The sequence below is a fragment of the Anarrhichthys ocellatus genome, unplaced genomic scaffold (genome assembly GCF_004355925.1).
Source record: "Anarrhichthys ocellatus isolate YVR2014 unplaced genomic scaffold, GSC_Weel_1.0 scaffold83, whole genome shotgun sequence".
Classification (NCBI taxonomy): Eukaryota; Metazoa; Chordata; class Actinopteri; order Perciformes; family Anarhichadidae; genus Anarrhichthys; species Anarrhichthys ocellatus.
This window is the reverse complement of record NW_022280113.1, coordinates 987,252-1,000,483: the sequence shown is the minus strand read 5'-3', so window position 1 is coordinate 1,000,483 and position 13,232 is coordinate 987,252. Positions and strand designations below refer to the sequence as shown.

General features: G+C 43.1%; 1 protein-coding gene across 1 annotated transcript in view; it reads left to right on the top strand.

The window, feature by feature from the left end:
• The first annotated feature begins 4,286 nt into the window (after positions 1–4,286).
• Positions 4,287–13,232, top strand: part of stx8 (syntaxin 8) — a 42,046-nt gene continuing 33,100 nt past the window's right edge. Inside the window, exons 1-6 of the mRNA XM_031874649.1 lie at positions 4,287–4,404; positions 5,478–5,577; positions 5,657–5,751; positions 6,013–6,123; positions 10,032–10,168; positions 11,298–11,390. Coding sequence (XP_031730509.1) covers positions 4,388–4,404; positions 5,478–5,577; positions 5,657–5,751; positions 6,013–6,123; positions 10,032–10,168; positions 11,298–11,390 — 553 coding nt within the window. The 5' untranslated portion in view covers positions 4,287–4,387. The remainder of the gene's footprint in view (positions 4,405–5,477; positions 5,578–5,656; positions 5,752–6,012; positions 6,124–10,031; positions 10,169–11,297; positions 11,391–13,232) is intronic.

Genomic DNA, 13,232 nt, shown 5'->3' with positions numbered 1-13,232 from the left:
CCTGCCGGTTGCCTCCAGCATGGCCCCCGGCCCTCCTCGACTCCACTGCACCACGACGGCCCTCTGATCCACAACCGCTCTGACGAAGAGTACCAGCAACTCCACGACCAAGTTGTGGACAATATGCTGAGGTGTGTTGTGTCAAAAATCTATCTGATGATTATCACATTTTCTAATCACTTTAGTTTTTCACTCAATTTATTCCATGTATAAACTTTTTAATCTCATGTTTTCCTCTCCTCACAGGTTCAAGAACGGCCGTCTGCGTCCGCACACCTTAAATCTGGGACGTCGCATCAAACAGAAGCTCTGGAAGAGACTGGACATTCCCACATTAAAAGAGACAGTAGACAAAGACGGACGGGTGCACGTGGACATCCCATACGGGGGTCGGTGTTCATCCGCCACATTATTTTGTGGACACTTCGGAAGAACCAGAGATCTAAGACCAGGCAGGTGCCGCCTCCGCCTTCAGATTCCGGCCGACAGCTTAGTTCAAACCTCCAACTTCAACCTCCGTCCCACATTAACAGACAGTAGACAAAGACGGACGGGTGCACGTGGACATGTCACACGGGGTCGGTGTTCATCCTCCACATTATTCTGCGGACACTTCGGAAGAACCAAAGATCGAAGACCAAATAAGATCATAACTGTAAATATTATTGTAGTAAATGTTTAAATGTAATAGTTTAAGTAATCTTCTTCAAAGCTGAAGAATCCTCTTTTTGTTTGAGTCTGTGAATGCAGCCTTTGTCAACAATGTTTTTATTCAGCTTCAGCCTCAAAAGTTCCTGAAATAATCTTCCAGAACACAAACAGCCTCTGAAAACCAGCTAAAGCACCTTCCTCCACCCTCAACCTCCACCATCAGCCGAAAAAACAAACCATCTTAACCTGCTGCCTCCGAAACGACTAACCCACCTCCACCTACAGCCTCTGCCAGCAACCTGCAGGTGCCGCCTCTGCCTGCAGATTCCGGCCAACAGCTTAGGTCAAACCTCCACCTACAGCAGGGGTGGGCAATTATTTTTCCCAAGGGGCCACATGAGAAACAGGGACTGTTGTGGAGGGCCGGACCAATAGACTGAACTCAATCCTGCTCAATGTTATTCCACCTCTTTATAAAAAGCAGTACATTGTATGGTTTTGATGAGCTGTGAGTGGTGAGAGTACATGTTATGATCAGTGGTGGAATGTAACTAGTATATTTGCTTAAGTACTGTACTTAAGGAAAGTACCTTGAATTTGTACATAAGTATTTCTATTTTATTCAACTTTGTACTTCCAGTCCACTACATCTCAGAGAGAAATAGTACTTTTTACTCCACTACATTTGTCTGCCAGCTTTAGTTACTAGTTACTTTGCACATTATAATTTTTCAAACCTTTCCAAACTACACAAACTGAACAACAGAGTATAAAATGAATTAAAATGAGCTCCACCGTAAACATCTGCAGCAGGAATAATCCAAACATATACATTTGTAATATCCATATATACCAGTAAAACACTGACGGGGGATCATGTTTTTGCAAAATGTTGGGAGCATTATCCACACTGCACGTGAAGGGAGAAGAAATCATGTGCATTTCACTCTCAACTGTTTTAAAGTCTTGAAATCGCCTTGAAAACTCACCATGCAGTGCCCCTAACATGGATGAGTACCTGTGGAGATGCTCAACTGATGGTGTGGCTTCTTTCAGGGTTTGCAGGAGGGTGAGAGCGTTCCCTGCATCTGGCTTGAAAGAAACTGCAACTTTGTCATGAAAGCCTTCACCAGGCTGTACATGTGATGTGCAGAGAGGCCCTTGCCTTGCAGTTTGGTATTCAGATCATTCATTAGTGCAGTCACATCAACAGCTAAATGCAAAATCTGTCATCCAGTTTACATCGAGAGCTCTGGGATGTCCTTGCCTTTCTTCTCACAAAACGCTTGAATCTCTGCTCTCAGGTCCCGAACTCTTTGAAGCACTTTGCCCAGACTGAGCCACCTGACAGCTGTGTTCGGTCTCATGCTCCTCCAAGAGTGCAACAAACTGTCTGTGCTTCAATGCTCTTGCCCTGATGACGTTAACTATTTTAGTTACAACATCATTAACATGGTTACGTTTGAGCACATTCTGATGTATAATGTAATGCAAAAATACACATTTCAGTGCTGGGTTTATTTCAGTCACTTTATCTTGCATCCGCTTTAGAAGTCCGACATTTCTCCCCGTCAGATTTGGACAACCATCGGTTGTGACACGTGCCAGTTTGTCCCATTTCAGTCCCAGCTTGTGGAAGCATGCATTTACCTCCGTGAACAAATCACTCCCCGTCGTCCCTTTCTTTGACTGCATTGCTGCCAGCTACTCTGTAATCTCGAAGTCTTTCGTTAGCCCACGTACAAAGATGAGTAACTGGTCTGCTTTTTTTTTCCCGCGATGTCCCCGATCCTCCTCGTGACGGTGCGCCTGGAGTCCATTTTGTCGGATATCACAAAGCTGGTCTTGGCTGCTGCATCCCTGGATGTGTGAAGCTTGGTAAAAAAGGCCTTGTTGCTTTTGCAGTTTAGCTAGCAAAGCCTCAGACGTCCGTTCCCGCTCTGCATCCGTCAATCTTTCGTATTTCTCCGTGCGTTTCCTCTCGTAATGACGATTCAAATCGTAATTCTTCAACACTGCCACTTGTTCTCCACAAACTAAGCACACGGCTTTACCTTTGACTTCAGTAAAGAAATACTTTAAAGTCCATGTTTTGTTTAGAAACTCTACACTCTGTGTCAATCTTTCTTTTTTTAACACAGGCTGGCATTTTTGAGGGCTAACAGCTAACTCACATCTCCGTAAACTCAGTTCAGCAACACATTGCAGTGACGCTGCTGCTCACACACACATTCACTAACGTAGTTAAATTGAGAAGAAAAAAAACAACAAAACTCGCCTTCAAAATAAAAGCAATGCAGCTCTATTATATGCATGATGTACACTTATTTACGTTTTATTCCTAATTCCCCAATGACCTCCCGCGGGCCGAACGGAAACAGCTCGCGGGCTGTACAATGCCCAGGTCTGGGTTTGGGCCTTGCCATCTCCCTGCCACTAATCACACAAAAGACTGTCTTTCGTTTTGTTTTCTGTACATTTATGTTTTCTTAATTTGTTTTCATCATTTCCCTTCGAGACATCATAGAGCATCATGTGGTTATACTTTGCATGTGATTATTTCTTGCTCAGGTGTTTAAACAGGAGTCCAATCTAATAAATGATTATTAATAACAGCTAGTATGTTGATTTATCCCGACAAATATGAATCTTCAATGATGGTCTCTTGTGTTGGCAGTCTGTTTGCCCAGAATAAAAACTACCAGTTTACAGATCAACTCTGTAATATACAATTTTATATAGAGAAACAAAAACACTATTTTAGAAAATCAAAACTGGTCAAAGAATGTAATGGAAGAGGTTTAAAAACACTTGGCTTTTAATCAGTTATACGATCATTAAAAATGTATTGTATAAAAGCCTCTATGTAACAAACTTTCCAGAAACATTAAAAAAAGAGATTGTAGCGTTAGAAGTTTTGTTAAAATGTGATTTTGAAATAAAAAATTGGCTTTTGAAGTTTTTTTGAATTTCATCGACTAATACTGTTATTGGAGGATGATAGTTATAGTTACCCATGGTTTCACTCCACCTTGTGGAACAACAGAACAATTACAATCAATAGGGAAACCTCAACCAGTCAAAATTGGCATGAAGAAAATACAATTATTTTTGTCAGTGAACTCATGGACAATCGTGGCTTCTTCTCACAAAATCTCAAAAGTTGATTAGGTATTATAATAATAAAATGATATTTAGGATCTACATCACATTCATCCATGTAAATGGAAAAATCGGAAACACTTGCTCACCCTTGGTTTAAAAAAATCTCAATATTCGACCAATATTAGCTTCTACACACCAGCTAATACAAATAAGTCATACTACGTTAGGATTTCTGATGTTTTTTATGTGCATTATTGATGGGTCTCAGAATTGGCTATACATGATGTGTGATTTGCTATGTTTGGGATTGTACATATATTTAAGGATTTATACATTGATTGGTGAAATGTGATGATGATATAAGTAAGTATATTTATTTATTTTATGTACATTTATTATCTTTATTTATTGTCAATATGGCCCTGCTGTTTTACATCTTTCCATATTGCTCGATATCGTCCATTTGTAAAATACTGATTTGCTCTAAATAAAGTTTTTTGTTTTTTTTAAAGATTGTTCCTCGCATCGTGCCGTCGTGACGTCACACCCAAACAAGAGACAGATTGCTGTGGATTACTGCCTGGTGGTGCAAACTAACTGGATTTTCTCTTCATAGCTAACATTGATCGTAATGTCTCAGGACCCGTGGTAAGCAATGTGTTCTCAGGCTACCATAAATGATCTCAACCGTATTATTAACTACAGCACATGGTGTTACTAACGTTAATAACTTGGCTACTCTTTCTCTTATCCTCTGCTAGCTAAAGTGGTAGCTAGCTAGCTAGCTAGCTCTTCCCTGTTGAGACGAACGTTGAACAAATACAATACTTGCACTTTAATAAGCCATTTAGATGATCTCTGTAAGTTGTAAAACGTAACGTTAGTATAGCGGTCACCGATAAGACTCATGACATTCGTGTTATTTAAGCGATATACTTGTATTTACTTTTCAGACTGAAGCCTGGTAACGTCAACAGAATCAGGAAAGAGGAAAAAGTCACATGATGAATGCAGCTATGTTTTGGGCTTATTCTCTGACGTTTTACCCAATAATACAAAACTGTAATGACAAAAATGTACATTAGCATTAGCGCTGTATTGAATAATGCAGTCAGTGGTGTTTCATCCTTTTCCGACACTCAGTGGTAAGATATATTTACAACATTCAAAAAGTCCAGCATCAAAAACGACTAACGAGTTACATGAAGCAGTCTGAGCTCTGATCATTATAAGCTAGATAGCAAAACTAGCTAATATTTACTGCACGTTAGTGTGTTCCTGAAATACATGTTTTGTAGGTTGCACATTAGGAAACAGACAAGTCAATTGTCTTCACCCTGTACAAATCCAATGCTCAGTGAGTGACCGTTTAGTTTTGTACATCACACTTTAACCACATCACTTATGTGGCTCCTTAATGTATCTGTGCCAACTGTTTGTCACGAGGCAGTAATTCAATTTACACGTTTTCCTCAATTTTTAATGTGCAGATGTCGACCATATTATCTGCCATGAGAATTGTTTTTGTTACTGTTGTTTACATTCCTTATGATGCAATTAATAAAATAAAAATGCACTACAGGAATGTGCTACTGTTTTGTTATGTTTGTCATGTGTATTTTGTTTTGTGCTACATCTGAATTTCGTTGTGGATCCCTGTGTTGCATCATGACAATAAATTAACCCTGAATGACATCTCTATCCCGTTCACTGATCTGCAGGTTACAGAACTATGACGCCACCTGTCGCTTGGCACAGGAAACAGCAGAAAACATTCATGAGCGCAACAGGCAGCAGAGAACAGGGGGGAACCCTGCAAAGGTAAGGTGTGACCTTCACAAAGTGCCGTCACCTACACATTTCTCTGGTAGCCAGTCGGTGTGAACATCTGTCTTTTCAGATCAACATGACGCTGCGGGCATCACTCCAGAAGCTCAAACAGAATATTTCCCAGCTTAGAGAGGGTTTGTTGCGAGCATCATCCAGTCGGCGCTTGTATCCTTTCTTCTGAGAACGTTCCGAGTGTTGGAAGTCATGCGGTTGAGATTACATATTGTGCTGCAGGCTCCCCCCTTGCTTGTAGTAGCAGTTGTCTTCCTATAGAGGGCGTTAGAGTGCTATGAAAAGGTCTGCCCTAACTTCTCAAATAGAACGGTGTCTGTTGTTCATGGGTTCATTCCAAACTGGCCCAAAGAAACGTGCCAGGAGCATCCAAGGTGGTTTAAGGGATGATGACCTTTAACACGGCTCCATCAGAATGCAGCCAGAAGCCGATAGGAGGCAGAACCTCATCGACGACCTGCTAACCAGAGAGAAGCAGCTCAATGCCACCTTCAAGGGAGACTTCATGGAGCCTGAATCTTCAAGGTATTTAATATTCAAGTAGATTATGCTGTCCTAAATGAGAGGGAAAGTTGGTACATCTCACTAAGCATTCTCTACTGTTATGAGTGGGTCACACAAGGACTACATTTAGTAGGACTACAAAAATGATCTCTGTCCACACGGTTTTAGAAATTATTTCCGTTCATTCTATCACACCTGAAAATTAATATCACGTGACTTTTCACGTACACTGGGCAAGCTTTAATAATGAAAGGTCATGCTTGATACCGAAGATCTTCTTCTATATTTCCCAAACACGCCCTCAAACAGACAAATTTAGTGGAAAGTTTAGTTGCAAGGCTGCGGGTCTCACTCACTCACTCACTCACTCACTCACTCACTCACTCACACATATCACATTTAATTCAATAAATCAAAATTTACTAGATTATGGGTCAATAAATTTGGTCAACACACGTCTGTCTCTCGTTCCCTCTCGGTTTCCTTGTTGTCTGTTGGCTGGAAGTCCCTGTCACACTGGAGAGCATTTATGCTTTTGTTCGTTTACAGTTTCTTCCTGAACTTCACAATAATTGTGCCCCAAAAAAAAAAAAAGCATTGATAACGAAAGAAAAATCCTCCGTTTTGTGTCCGTCGCCCTCCTCAAAGCCGCCAACAGGGACTTTTAAAACATCCGCTCCTTAGAGCTTATAATGCCGCCGGACACGCCAACTTCTTGTGCTTCTTCCGCATGTAGGCAGTAGTAGAATAATGAAATGCAGAATTTATTTGCACAACAGCTGCTAATATAGACGACAAGGTCAGCAACGCCTGTCGTCATCCGTTATCCATGATGAATCGACCACTGGCAGTGGATCGGTAATCAAGGCTGAATCAGGGAAGGACACATCTTGACTGCTAAGACCCAATCAAGTAGCCAACGCAAATGTCTAGTTCATCGTTTTCAATGGTCCCCGGTTCTGCCCGTCCACATTACAACCCCTTAGTTTCCAAACTAAAACGGTGTCGGCAGCGTTTTCAAACATCTCAGTTTAAGGGGTTCTACAACACCGAAGTAGTGTGGACGCTAAGCGTAAACCTAGCAAAAGATATGCGTGTTAAAACTAAAACACAGTAGTTTGGATGTAGCCTAAGACAATTAGACCATTAGATCCAAATTTCAAAGGTTTGGGAGAGTCTCAACATATCTTTGACCAATGTGGTACTTTTGTGGTTCCCTTTTTTCTTTTTTAAAGCACACTTTTATTTTGAAAATGATTCTGGGACAGCCAGCTTGTTGCTGAAGTAGTTCAGAAAATTGTGTGATATTTCTCCACCCTGAGTCTCCGTCAGTCAGTGTCAGAGTGCTGGACGGCCAATTAAAAATAATGAATCCTCATTCTCTTGTCTATGTCCTTGACCAGAGAGGTCATAGGCTCCGTTCCCCGCTTTGATGAGACGTCACCGGTCACTGACTCTCTGCGAGAGTCTTCGTACATCCGGTACGACCCATGTGCCGTGACCTCTCCCTGTGCTATCACTCGGAAGGAAGTCCGCCTGTCTGCCATTTTGACAGGCCGCTTAACTTCACGCCTAATTCTTTTTCATTAAGAGAAATATCTCGCTTCGCCCTGCTGATCACACCTCCTGAGATGGACTCACACACACACACACACACAATCATACGAATGCAGTTGAGCGTCTTGATGAACAAAGGTGGAAGGAGCGGGTTTACAGTTTCTAACTCTCCGCTGAGCATTAGTTCTAGTACTTGTGGAGTTAATCAGAGAGCTGCATGCCACAGCTTGTATTCTCTTCATTGAGTCAATGTGACAGCAGTCGTTACTTGGTGTAATGTCTGACCTGGTCTGGCCCAGGTGTGATATTTGTTTGGACAGGAAGAGGAAACGGTGTCACGTTGTTTAAAGCCCGCCAGCTTTTCACGTCTGTCTTGTAAAATCTGTGTTTTTGGAGATGCTGTTTTTTTTACGTACAGGACAGCGGGGGTCTACTTTGCGCGAGGACTTTTGAGGGGTAGCTGAAACGAGCGTCACCGTTCCATCAGATCAGTAGAACCAGGTTAGAAAGCCCCTTTTCAATTGACGCCTTGACGACAAGACTGCCTTTCCCTGATAACTCTCACAAGCGTTTTTGGGATTGATCTACTTGGCGGTGCTTTGCACACGCTTTCATCTTTTTTTTTAACAGACCACACACCCAATTACATAAAAGGCCCAGTAAAGAAAAATAAATCTCAAATGACATTTGCTAATAAATTAGCTCAGCGAACTGCAATCATGTGGTCGTATGTTTTTTTGTTTTTTTTCTTTTTTAAGTTTGCTCAGTCAGACCGAACTTTAACAGTGATATGTGGAAGGTAATTTGGATTTGTGGGTAGGACACTTTCCCACTGTGTGGTCTCCGAGGACAGAGTGAGGGAGGGGGTGGATTGGCCATGCTTGGATAATCTAAGCCGCTCCTTTTTTTTTTTTTTTGGGTAGAAGAAAAGGGGATAGAGGGGACTTTAATCTATCCCTGAAACAATACATTCTCAGCATCTCCATTTCCGACTAAGCAAAAGAAGCACATGGCGCCTACATTTGAGGGCTCCGTTCGCCCTGTCACCCACCTCTCCATCATTGTTCACTAACCTTTTCCTTTGCATCTGATCGCACTGGAAATAGTTGCAATTAGTTAAATCTCCCCTGTCCGAGTCAGTCAAGTCAGGACCCGGGTGCTCGGGGCCCCGGTGGCGGCAGTCTAGCGCCTCGCGGCTGCCAAGAGATGTGCCCGACTGATTTCGGCGCTCCCCCGCCGGCTGGTTAATTGGATCTTCACACACTGGGCACTTTTGCGGAGGAAGTGGCTGGCTGGCACACGGTCTCATAGTAATCAAACATGTCAGAGAGATTAGACCCAATGCCTTGTCTCACCTACTCCCCCGATGGTGTCAAGCCTCAGCTAGCTATAGCGTTGTGGATGGTCTGACGATGCTTTGCACTGCGAGGTGTACAAGATGAAGGGGAGATAAAAGTATGCAGAGAAAGAGATTCACCAAAACAGCTTTCACTGTTGCATTTGAAAGATTGGGTTTAAATGTGCCAATAAAAGACGGAATTATGTTTTCGCTGGAAAACCCACAGTTGGTAGTGGCATGACATGTGGCTCTGGTCACTTTTCCGCCGAGCTCAACCAGCAGAGGACTTGCTCTCAACATACGCGGTTAAATCCGACCTCACGCAGAGATTGTGAACCCGTCACGGCAAGACGGGCAAAAAGCTGAAACACAGCTTGAAGCTATTAGCAGAAGAATAGCTTTTTAAAGCACACGGCGGTGTTCAGCATAGTACAGTACGGAGAGCTCTCTCTCCACTCTGTCACTTCGTCAGGGCCGAACCTCCCCAGCAGTCCACAGTCCTGTGAAAGATTAACACACAAGCTAACCTGGTACATTTCAATCAGTCAAGAAACTTAAAAGACAAAGTGGGTAAATACTGTTCCCTGTGATCTAAAGGGTTCTGTTGTCATAAACTGCTCGAAAGGGTAAAGTATTGGAAAAGGAACATGCCTTGTACAGATGTGTTTGCTGCAAGAGGTTGTACAGATGTGCATTGCACTCCTATCCGTACCGGGCATGTTGACGTGTTTACTTATGCAGCTAAAAAAGTCACTCATGCGCAATGAGTGTTTCAGACTTGTGTGGAATGGTGATTGTCGTCAAAATAAATGTCTTTTTGCCATTTATGTTCAGATGTATTGCACTGCTGGGTGATTTGTCTTATTTAGTGATTTAGTTTTACAGCTGCTGCTCTGCTTTCTTGTAGGAATAGTAATTTCATAGGCTCCAGAACTAATTAGATGAAAAATTACAAAAAAAACTTTTATTTCACCTAAAAACGTGCAGTGTAACATTTTTGCAAACTAAGTATTGTTATGACGACGTCCTTCAGGTCGACGTTGATGGGCGCGGGAACGAGCGGCGGCGGCGGCGTTGCGGCGGCCAACCCCTGGCTGGTCAACGAATCAGAGGAGACCAGAGGGCTGACCTTTGGAGAGATCAAACAGCAGCAACAACGAATCATCGAAGGTAATAAGCAGCAAATGGACTGCGCTTGTTTAACGCTCTTCTACTTCTAAAAGCCAGAATAAAGCTCCACAGCGTGATCAAGCAACCGCGGTGTCAAGTACGCCGTTTCGTTTCTTTTCAATTTAGTTGGCATCAAGACCAAATATGCACATTGCAACCGTCCAGCATTAACAATTTCCTGCATCACTAGGATAATAATTGTAACTCATACCTGCCCTTATTTATACCTCTCTAACAAGAATGCATTATGAACATATGAAACATCTCTTTTAATGTGTGTGTGAAAATATTATATTCCAAATATTGCACAAAGGCATTTGAGAGATAACAAGAGTATTTTACGTCGTAATATGCATTAAACTAGTACTGGCTCTGCTGGTGTATGCTAACATATAAAAAGATGATCATAATAATTCCCCTCTAGAAGACATATTGAAAGCTTTTCCCCGGTTTTCCCGAATGGCTCCGACTTGACATCAGTTCCCCTGACTCCGAGTGACACTTAATTGCTGCGTCTCCATCGCGGCTCTGGTTCTTGTCAATGTGGGATCACAGATTCCTCTTAAGACGGTGAGAACCGAACCACATGGAGGTTGTTCTGGTCCCCTGTGGGGATTTCTGGTGGAGCTGGGTAATGGCGAGCGCCTGAACCTGTGGTCATAAAAAAAATATCCCAGTGGAGGAGAGCTTGTCAAACTCGGAAACCTTGCGGAGGCCAGGACCTTTCTTTGAAACAGTGAAGCTTTCGGCTTCACTGTTTTTGCTCTCCACCGTGGCCCGCCGCAGTTATAATAACAGGAGCAGGGCTGAGTGGGGTAAAGTGCTGACTGACTCGCATGAGGCACTGTGAGCTGAGCTGGACCCCGACAGCCTGTCATTCCTCTTTCCCAAATAGTTGCCTCATCATATCACAAGTGTAGTATGCTGTTATTATATTGCTCCCTTCTGTCAATTTGCTTTTTGAAACGTTTACTTTACCGTCTGTCCGACCCCACCGCTAAATTTGACGTCGCATTGATTTAATTTGTCCTCCGAGTCTTTTTCTCTTCTCTCCTGCTTGCTCCTCTTTCTTCGTCTTTTGCTCAAGTGTGTTACAAAGTTTGTATTTTCTGTCCATTTCTCTTCACAGTCCAGGACGAGGGCTTGGATGCGCTAGCAGCCGTCATCAGCAGACAGAAGATCATGGGCCAGGAGATTGGCAATGAGCTGGAAGAACAGAATGGTAAAGTTTAACTTGCACGTGCGTCTGTACAAATTCGTCCCAAAAAACTCAAATTCCATACACATTACACACCGCTGTGTGAATCAGACATACTTGTTCTGCGACGGAATGACTCGCCTCATGTAACTTGCTGGACGGTGATACTCCCTCACACCACCGCAACACGGACATAGTTGGAACCAAGCGCGCGCACACAGGCCCTTACACTTCCATTGTCAGAGCAACTGACCTCACATTCAGGTCAAGACCGTTGTCGTATATGTCCCACAGCGAATCTCCATTTTTGCTTAAAATGCATTAAAAAAGTGTTCTGGAATCAGATCTGCTCAGAGATAATGGTGCTTTTGAGTTATTTCTGGCTAAATGCTTCTCTTCTGTCCATAAATAGCTTCCATCACAAGTAGAACGCGCCACACATTAACGGAGTGCATTTCCCCAGACTGCTTCTTTTTTTTTTTTTTTTGTACGCTCACACAGGCGGCACACGAGACGTAAGACTTTTGGGACGATCATCTGTCAACCGGTGAACAATTAGATCTTTTAATGCATCTCGCTCTCAGAAGACTACACCAGTTGATAGGCCGAGGCCCGCGAGTGTTGCCTTACAAAGAGGATGCACACATGTATTCCTGTCGTTTAAAAAAAAAAAAAAATGTAATCTCTAATGTTTATAACAGCGAGCCCGAAAAGTGCATCGTGACAATCGGGGTAAGGAACTTCACAGATCCAAAACTGCAGGTCGATAAAAGGAGAGGAGAGTGGATGAATTAGCCCACAGCAGTAATAAAGTAGTGGTGAGGCCGAGTGGCACTGTGGATGGGGGGGGGGGCTGGTGTCTTTAGAGGGAACTCTAGACTTGATATTTCTCTATCGGCCTCAGGGCTTCAGTAATTAGTAGACTATGCCTCTATTATAGGAAGACATCTCAACAGAGGGATTGTTAGGCTTTATAAAACACATTCTAAGAGTATCCTGACAAGCAGTTGTCTCACACACCTACAGCACAGCCAGTTATTGTCTTTTTCTACCCAGCTTCCCAGAAGAAGAAAGAAGGCGTTGCACTGTCCTGTAATAGCCTGTCTGAGCAGTTGTACCCAAACAAGCCCACGAGGTTGTACAACCGATTGATCTCGGCATGGAAACAAACGACCAGCCCTTGTGTGCTGGGAAGGAATGGCAGATGTTTCTGTCGACGAGAAAGAAAGAAAGGGAGGGCGGATTGTTTTAGCCCCGCTCTCCCGTTACCGTATCGAACTAGACACGGATCGCTGCTCTGACGCCCCGACCGGTGTGTTTTTCTTCTCGTTCTTTCAGCTTGATGTCAGTGTTTCCAATAGTTTGAACCTGAACGGGCGATGGGAAGAGCCATAACTGGGAATTCCACCAGTTCCACGGCAAGTAAGCGAGGGAAGGCAAATAGCGGTGGCCCTGGAAACAATGGCTGCTCCCGTGTTTAGAGCCCACATGACTCTTCAATATAAATTTGACGGGAACTCAACTCTTCTGTAATGGCCCAAAACACCTAAGCCACCTGTGGGTATTGTAATCGGCTCCATTTGGTGAAATCCAAACCGTACAAATTTGGAGAAGCCCTCACTAAAAAAGGAAAACCTATCTTAGTGTTTTGCTATTATGATAAATCCATACTATATATATATACACTGCCTTTTGTTTATTACAAAAAACATTTGTGGGGCATGCAGTGTAACCGGTCCCTGTGTTCACGCAGACTGTTGATAAAGTGTCGACATAGAGTTTCCTTACGGTCGGTCCACAATTTATGGCCAAACTTCAGGATCATAAGGCCTTCTGACACCAGGCAATGACTCACAGGGCCGTCAA